The sequence below is a fragment of the Glandiceps talaboti genome, chromosome 7 (genome assembly GCF_964340395.1).
Source record: "Glandiceps talaboti chromosome 7, keGlaTala1.1, whole genome shotgun sequence".
In the NCBI taxonomy this organism is placed as follows: domain Eukaryota; kingdom Metazoa; phylum Hemichordata; class Enteropneusta; family Spengelidae; genus Glandiceps; species Glandiceps talaboti.
Window position 1 is genome coordinate 24,962,725 of NC_135555.1, and position 10,000 is coordinate 24,972,724.

The window sequence follows — 10,000 nt, forward strand, 5'->3', positions numbered from 1 at the left end:
GAAAGGACAAGACATGTTTTTTCTATCTATTACACTTTCTCTTTTATATTTAGTAACTCCACTCTCTCTACCGAAATGACAAATGGCAAGAAAGTGAGCAGTTGGACATTGGTATTCGATGATTGAGTCATCATTCACTTGAATATAGGAGAAACAAAATTGATTACCTATGTGGCCATTGAATGCAAAATATTGTCCAATCAGAAATTAAGACTCCTTAGGATGTGTTAAAGTGTTTCAAAAATTATGTCGTGCGCACGAGATACTATCCCGTGAGCACGACTTATAGTATGTCGTGCTCACAAGATAGTATGTCCTGCTCACAAGATAGCATCTCCTGCTCAGAAGATAGTATGTCGTGCTCACAAGATAGTACCTCGTGCTCACAAGATAGTAAGTCGTACGCACAAGATATTATGTCATGCTCACGAGATTATTTTTTATTTTTTATTTTACAAAATGTCCCTTACTGGCTTTCATACTCTTCCCTTGCTTCTTGCACACACAAAAAAGTCATGTTTCTGTAAATGCTGAGTCTTATATTTTATGGCATCTTTCATAACTTTAACTTCATCTTCTCTTACTTATTGTGTTTCATTTCGTAGACTTCTCTCTGTGTCTTGCAGTTAAAACGATAGTAATAAGCTTAATGATAATGTCATGTATTTGTTATTACAGTTGGTACTTTTTAGCTTGAGATTATTTGTTACGCTTGGTCTGGGCTCGATCGCCTGCAGATTTGTCTGGGCTCGATCGCCTGCAGATTGGTCTGGGCTCGATCGCCTGCAGATTGGTCTGGGCTCGATCGCCTGCAGATTGGTCTGGGCTCGATCGCCTGCAGATTGGTCTGGGCTCGATCGCCTGCAGATTGGTCTGGGCTCGATCGCCTGCAGATTGGTCTGGGGTCTATCGCCTGCAGATTTGTCTGGGCTCGATCGCCTGCAGATTGGTCTGGGCTCGATCGCCTGCAGATTGGTCTGGGCTCGATCGCCTGCAGATTGGTCTGGGCTCGATCGCCTGCAGATTGGTCTGGGCTCGATCGCCTACAGCTTGTCCGTTCCAAAAGCCATACATTCCACACTGAGATCAATACCGGAATCTTCGTTCAGACTGATTCTGGGGATAGAAACTCACTACAACTCGAGATATTACGTTTCGTGAAAGTGAATTTACACAGAATAGTTCATGAGACAGTTTTAAACTCAGTTCTACAGCCAAAAGATATGTTTGTATATATCATAGTGAAATATATGATAAGGATATGTATCGTTAATATTTAATATCAATAATCTGCAATGTCAATCTAGATCTTAAAGAGACCATATGGATGACAAAGGGCCGGGATTATAAATTGGAATTTTTTATTCATAAAAAAACTTTAGCCATATGTTCTATATTCATCATATTACTCTGGCGGTTTATGAGTTTAAGTCGTTTACACACACACACACACACGCACGCACGCACGCACGCACGCACGCACAAACAAACAAACAAACAAACAAACAAACAACCAAATAAACACAATCACATACGCACTCACACATACATCCACAAACATTTTCACCATGTCAATAGTACTACTGAATATCATTTAACCTTAAACAAACAAAACAAACAAACAAACAAACAAACACAAACAAACAAACAAACAAACAAACACAAACACAAACACAAACACAAACACAAACAAACACACACGCACACACTCACTTAGGCATACACATAAACATTTTAACCATGTCAATAGCACTACTGAATATCAGTTGCCCTTAAACAAACAAACAAACAAACAAACAAACAAACAAACAAACAAACACACAAACACACACATACACACACACACGCTCACTCAGGCATACACATAAACATTTTCACCATGTCAATAGTACTACTGAATATCATTTAACATTAAACAAACAAAACAAACAAACAAACAAACAAACAAACACAAACACAAACACAAACAAACACACACGCACACACTCACTTAGGCATACACATAAACATTTTACCCATGTCAATAGCACTACTGAATATCAGTTGCCCTTAAACAAACAAACAAACAAACAAACAAACAAACAAACAAACAAACAAACAAACACACACACACACACACGCTCACTCAGGCATACACATAAACATTTTAACCATGTCAATAGCACTACTGACCCTTAAGATAACACAACAAAACAATGAAATAACTGATCAGTGTTCTATAGCCATGCAACGGTTTTAATCTCCTAAATCAAACGTATTTGCTGTTTGCGATCTATTGAGTAGTTTATTTTACAGAATAGGCATCTGAGATTCAATATCCAATCACCTTCTCTAGATTAGTAATACAAGTTCATATCTCAAAGACCATAAAATAGTTGTACAATATTATAATTATACTTGTACAGAACAATGAAATCATATGGTGAAGTGCTAAAATGAACACATCATTTCATATCAAAACTTGACGTTTCAATCGTGCCTGGTACAAACAATTCCGAAATACGCAATGTTGAGATGTCGATGACCTATCTTGTTACGTAACACAATGTCACTGTATGTATGCTTTTGGACTTCATTTCAGAGTTCATAATAAAATTTACCAAAATATCATGAATGGATATAATTTAGGTCTGTGACTCGCAACATAAGCACGTCTAAACTATTGTCTTGACACCAATATGATCTATTGCAATATTATGCCAAAAAAATTATTTCTAACTGGGTGTTTGGCGACATGTATAAACAGCGTCATGTCTGAACCCAAACACAGTAATTACAAATTCATGATGACAAGTATATGATAGACAAAAGTGTCTAAGGTCCATAACGAATTAAATTGTACTTCTTAGATTTCATTACTCGAGGACTTCAATATTTTGTGTTTGTATTTCAAAAAATCAATCAATTTCATGGCATACTTTTCCTTTATAGACAACCATGCATGTTTATGATTGTTTTTCTTGAATTTAATACTCAATAGATTTATATCATGAGAATGTAATTTATTTCAATTTCAAAATTGTCAGCTTGTCGTTGAAATTTTCTCAGTGATTTTTCCGTATCGTGTATGTAGGTGTGCATATCATGTAACTCATCCTCTTCTAGTTTGCCTCTTCCGTCCATCAATAGTTTCACTAATTCTCTTATTTTTAGAATAAGATATTCCCATTTGAGTACTGACGACTTGAGAACATCTTCCCATGTGGACATGATGGTGTCAATGGTGTTTAGCTGTGTCGATATCTTGTCTTCCTCTGATACAAAATAAAGAGAAATATACATGATTTAATCAATATATAAATTGATAAAGCTTACGTCTACTTTCGTCCAAGTAGTTTGTAGCCTGTATTTATCTGTTAACGACGAAATAGAAATCAGACGGTGACTTGTAAGATCTGTCGTAAAGACAAGATGGTTGTGTTACGTTCTGGGGTACAACAAAGTATGTGAACAAAAAGTTCTAATTGTTTCACAATCGACCAAACTATAACGGTCGACAGTCCAGGGGAGCCGTCAGCTCTCGGCACTCTCAAGATCTAGGAGAGGGAAACTATAACGGTGACTGAACACACACATATATCAATATCATACAGTTTCAAAAAGACACCACAAGGAGACCCTGCAATACTATTGTTGCTCGGGGAATGATGGTCGTCATATCTAGTACAAACTGCAGACACACGGAACGATGTTCGTCATATCTAGTACAAACTGCAGACACACGGAACGATGGTCGTCATATCTAGTACAAACTGCAGACACACGGAACGATGATCGTCATATCTAGTACAAACTGCAGACACACGGAACGATGTTCGTCATATCTAGTACAAACTGCAGACACACGGAACGATGTTCGTCATATCTAGTACAAACTGCAGACACACGGAACGATGTTCGTCATATCTAGTACAAACTGCAGACACACGGAAAGATGGTCGTCATATCTAGTACAAACTGCAGACACACGGAACGATGTTCGTCATATCTAGTCCAAACTGCAGACACACGGAATGATGGTCGTCATATCTAGTACAAACTGCAGACACACGGAATGATGGTCGTCATATCTAGTACAAACTGCAGACACACGGAATGATGGTCATCATATCTAGTACAAACTGCAGACACACGGAATGATGTTCGTCATATCTAGTACAAACTGCAGACACACGGAACGATGTTCGTCATATCTAGTACAAACTGCAGACACACGGAATGATGTTGGTCATATCTAGTACAAACTGCAGACACACGGAACGATGTTCGTCATATCTAGTACAAACTGCAGACACACGGAATGATGTTGGTCATATCTAGTACAAACTGCAGACACACGGAACGATGTTCGTCATATCTAGTCCAAACTGCAGACACACGGAATGATGGTCGTCATATCTAGTACAAACTGCAGACACACGGAATGATGGTCATCATATCTAGTACAAACTGCAGACACACGGAATGATGGTCATCATATCTAGTACAAACTGCAGACACACGGAATGATGTTCGTCATATCTAGTACAAACTGCAGACACACGGAACGATGTTCGTCATATCTAGTACAAACTGCAGACACACGGAACGATGTTCGTCATATCTAGTACAAACTGCAGACACACGGAACGATGTTGGTCATATCTAGTACAAACTGCAGACACACGGAACGATGTTCGTCATATGTAGTACAAACTGCAGACACACGGAATGATGTTGGTCATATCTAGTACAAATTGCAGACACACGGAATGATGGTCGTCATATCTAGTACAAACTGCAGACACACGGAACGATGTTCGTCATATCTAGTCCAAACTGCAGACACACGGAATGATGGTCGTCATATCTAGTACAAACTGCAGACACACGGAATGATGGTCATCATATGTTGGAAGTACAAACTGCAGACACACGGAATGATGGTCGTCATATGTAGTACAAACTGCAGACACCGCAAACATGTACATGTATCAAAGTTTTAGCAGTTGACTAATTAATTTTAGTATTTGTTTATAGTATGCGTGCAATGCACTCTTCATATATAGGAGTGTAAAAGTAACAAGTCTTAGTATCCATCTAAGTTGATTGACAGTGCCACTGACCTATCAGTAACAAGTAACAAAATAATCCTGTATGTCTACGCCCTCTTTGAATTTCAATCTCTGGACTGTTTCATACATTCCTTATCAATCACTATAATCCTTTACGTTTCAAATGACAATTCATTGAGAAAAAGACACGTGGTTGAATTACTCGACGAACACCTGTGTACTGATATATACTGTGTAAAGTTAATATAAACGGTAAAGTACGCATAGAAATATCCAAGAATCACGCGCACCAAAAAGAACCTAAACACGCACCCTGAAAAGAGAGAATGGGCGTAATTAGATGGTAGTATATAGGTAATGATGGTTCTGACGTTCCGAGGCAGAAAATAATTTCTTCCTCTTTCAGTGTAACCCAATTGATATTCATGTATTTTGCTAAGTATGAACTTTTATGTGAATACATGTACTCACCTGATTTTGACTTAGCGGCTCCAATAATTCCAGCACCAGACACAAGACTGCCAACACCAGCAACTGCTAGACCTGGTATAGTTAATGTAGCTAGACCACCTGTAATCGCTATTAGGCCAGCGGTGCTAAGCACTTTGAAACCAACGCCCACGGCTGCAGTCGCCGACTTCTGAGCTTCCAAATCTTGGGCTACCTTCTGCGTTATTTCCTCTGTGTCTGTCAGTGATGTGCGTAGTTGCCATGATACTATTTCTGCTGAATCACTGCAGTTCTTTCCAAGTAGTTTGAGATCTGTTTCCATACAATGTCTGATGTAATATCTATCATGCTCTAGACAAATGAAAAGACTTTTAGATTAGGGCCTTCAGTAATTACAAGGAGGGAGGGCCGTTGGAAAAATCAGACCCTTTCTGTTTCATAAAATGTGACCCTCCCCGATTTCGTTGTGTTAAAAAGTGTCCCTTCCTCAATTTCCTTTCTCCAAAACATGACCCTCCCTCTTGAAATGTTTCAACAAGCGAACTATCGGTCAGAATAGTTCCGCTGTTCTGTGTTTTTTTTTGGCTCTTTTTTTGTAAAAATGTAAAAGTGGTTCTGTCTTCCACTATGCAGTTTTATTTTAGATTATTTTCTGGCTCTGTTTCAGACATTGCACAATTTTGCAGGCTACCACATATATTACAGGGTTCTCCACAGGATTTGTTGACGGGATAGTGGCTCATTCGAAAAGATTAGCATAAATTTACATAACAAAATAATTATTAATCGTGAGTAACTTATGATAAAATCAAAGTACATCATAACAACATTCAGTTTAAATCTGACTTATGAAGTTACATATTAATCATTGACATCAATATAGCTGTGCTAAGTTGATTGAAGTATAAATGGTGTTACGATTCAGATAACAAATATAGCCAAAGACAGTTAAAGAGTAGCTTGAATACTATAACGATTGTTGATAATACAGACATAACAAAGAAAAATATTAAAGTATTCGATATCATTAAACCGTTAAAACAGACTTATCCAAATATCTTATTACAATATGCCATTACTCACCTGCTTTATCGAGCATTTGCATAAGTGTTTCAAAGTCACGTTGGGTCATTGGTTCCTTAAAGTGCATCTCTACTTCATGAGTAATTTCCATATCAACAATCTCAGATACGTACTCGATGTCCCAAGTTTCAAACAGAGGTGTGTATGCCTCTAGACGATGACTCCACAAATAAACGTCTAGGTGCATATGCTGTGACAGTATCTCACACTCCAAACAACACAGAATAGTCTTACATTGGTCACTGTAATTTCTGAAAACATTGAAGAATGGACATTATTCGATTCCGTGTAGCCTTTATATTAACCAACCTCTTTAATACTTTAAGAAAGTATTCACAGTTCTAATAACTTCTAAGTTAGTAAAATGTTTTGGTTTGTGGTTATCACAATGATATGTAACTTTTTCATGTAAATTCTTACTAGTATTAAATGACAGACAAATATGACAGACAACATTTTACATTTGCAGCTCTTGGAAGTTAAAAAAAAAAGAGTTGGAAAAGGTTCATCTCAGCCTGCCATCAAAATGTAAAAGATGCACCTGCACTAAAACATACTTGACAAGTATCAAAAACTTCTGTGCAAGGTATTTTTTCATCCTATAGATATGACTATAATTTTCAACACAAACTTTTAATAACACATTCTAAATATTTCCTAAAATTAGCATATTGGCAACGTCTGCTACATGTGAAACAGAAGACAATATCTCACAAGTTGAGTTAACAGAGAAAAAGTAAAATAAGTTTTTTGCACATACTTTTCAACTTTGCATGAATATACTATTACTTGTAAAATATAAAGATAAATAAATAAACTTTGACACTATATGGATGTATTCTCAACACCATTAACAAGAGATGATGGTAGTGAAAGACCACCAGATGACTTCCAACCCCGTGCACAACTAAAACACCTGTATAGTAAAGGGTTAGTGTCAAGTAAAAATGTTGAGAAACTTGACGAATTGAGCAAGAAACTGTGTGTGTCAAGCAAGAGATATTAAAGGGAGCAATCCTTCATTTAGAACAACAGAGAACGCTTGCCTCTATGAGGGAAAGAAAAAGAATGAAAGAAAGGGAGCAACGTGCTGAAAAAAATTTGATGAATATGACTGGGATGCGCTTGTCAGAAACGGCGACATTTCCAAATTGAAAGTGAAAGAACTTGATAAGTACCTTTCCAACTATGAAATTCCAGCTGTGGCAGAAATGCATATTCAAAGTGTAATTCATTTACAAGTATACGTTGTTTTTTCGGAAAGGCAATGCACTGGTTAACATAACATTTTGTTTTAACTGGTGTTTGTGTATATATACACACAATATACAAATTGATTATATATATAATGGGCAAAGTTGGTATTAAGTGTATTATGTACAGTTTTGTACTTGGTATGGAATGTTAATGCACAGGGGTAGGGGGGGGGGGTACTTGAAATATTTGGGGCTTTGGCAGGGGGGGTACTTGAAAAATTTTGGAATATGGCAGGGGGGGTACTTGAAAAAAAATTAGGGTTTTACAAAAAATCTGCCGACCCCTCTCCCCCCCCCAACAAGTTTTTGTGAAAGCAGCCTAACGAAGGTAAAATAGCAATGAATGATTAGCCGACATCTAAATCGGATTTTAATCAGATTGAGCACTACTCAACCTTATATTCAGTTGTGCTAAAAAAAAACCTGGTGACTTCCATCGTCGTGGCAATGGTACAATGTGCAACAATTCTACCAAAGCTGAAAATTATTTGTGGCAATGGTACAATGTGCGACAATTCTACCAAAGCGGAAAATTATTTGGCGAGCATACCCTGAGTTGGCAGCACTAGACAAGATCTCGCCATTTGAAACTTTATTGTGAAAGTGAAACTTCGATGTAAGAAGATAAACACGCAGTTTTCCAAAACAATGTTTTTATTGTGTTGCCCCCCTGCCAGTAATCATAGTTTAATCGTGCTGTATCATCGTCGTAAACCATAGTGTCCCTTTTGCGGCACCGTCTAAGACGTTGAGTCAGCAAAAAAATATGCTCTGGAGTGCGAGAATTTTCTGTATGTGACTCGACTGTGGAGGTTGCAGTTTACAGCATAACTGTTATTATAACTGTTATTATGAATACATACCGTTGTTACGTAACTGTTGCCCCCCTCATGTTATTACGCGATCAAAAAAAGACAAATGCATGTCACTTACTTTAGTTGCAAACACTGCACCAACAATCCCCTGTATACACCTTTCAGTCCCCTTGTAACTGATCGAATTTGCCTCCAAACATTGTTGTTTTTCAGGTCGACCTTTGTCAGCCATTGAAGAACGTTCCTAACTTGAATAATACAGCTTGTCAGTACAGACCATGCTGTTTGCAGTTCTTCGTTGTTGAAACCCTTCACCAGAGCCTTGATGTCGGAAAGTACCGATGTCATGCACGCCATTCTTACCCAAATTACAGAAGTCGAACTTCGGATTGTTGATGTACGTCTGGAAGCCTACGTACTGCGACACAGCGTACCGTGTTTGTTATATACATCGGACAAGGGCTTTCAGCATATATCGCAATAGAAGCCGTATCAAATTCGAATACAAATGCAGACCTTAAAGAATTGCTGGCAATTACAAAACTGGATGGACATAATGAAAATTCCGCGAATTACATTCGTTTCGAATCAATCAACCAATCGGTAATAAAGTAAATATCACGTGACTGTCTTGTTTTCATATACCCTATCCTGTATTATAATGGCCCATGTTTTTTAAGTTCATAATAGGTTTACATAGGAATATCATATTGAGGTTTGACATCCTGGAAAGTTTAGTATAGCCATGGTAACACGAATAAAGGGATGAATATAGGAGTCTCAAGATTTGAAACAAGCACTCAGTAATATTAATGAGGTTCATATAATTGAACGCAGGGTGGAAAATCCCGTTTATTTATAGTGATTACTCTAGTCTTGTACGCGGAAACCCCCAACGAGGTTTCTGTCTTGCCGTCACACTATAATACGGAGTGTGCAGTTTTTCAAAATGTATTTACATATTAATAAACGAATGAAACGACGGTCAAATGAGAGGAGCAGAAGTGGCTCCTTTGAAGAAAGACAAAAGGTAAAGTGACAAAATGACAGACAGACAGACAGACAGACACACACACACACACACACACACACACCCGGGCACATACATACATACATACATACATACATACATACATACATACACACACACACACACACACACATACATACATACATACATACATACATACATACATGCATACATACATACATACATACATACATACATACATATATACATACATACATACATACATACATACATACATACATACATACATACATAGAAATGCATATGGAACTTATAAATCAGTCCGTATAAATAGCTGTTAAATCCGACGTT

The 10,000-nt window shown here is 37.5% G+C and overlaps 1 protein-coding gene across 1 annotated transcript; it reads right to left on the reverse strand.

Moving 5' to 3' along the window:
- Positions 1-2,248: 2,248 nt before the first annotated feature.
- On the reverse strand, positions 2,249-9,189 carry LOC144437808 (uncharacterized). Its single transcript, XM_078126835.1, has 4 exons — positions 8,777-9,189; positions 6,588-6,838; positions 5,526-5,855; positions 2,249-3,254 (listed from the first exon to the last, which is right to left on the reverse strand). Exons 1-4 carry the CDS (start codon positions 9,013-9,015, stop codon positions 2,983-2,985), a joined length of 1,092 nt encoding a protein of 363 aa, XP_077982961.1. The 5' UTR covers positions 9,016-9,189; the 3' UTR covers positions 2,249-2,982.
- Positions 9,190-10,000: the final 811 nt, after the last annotated feature.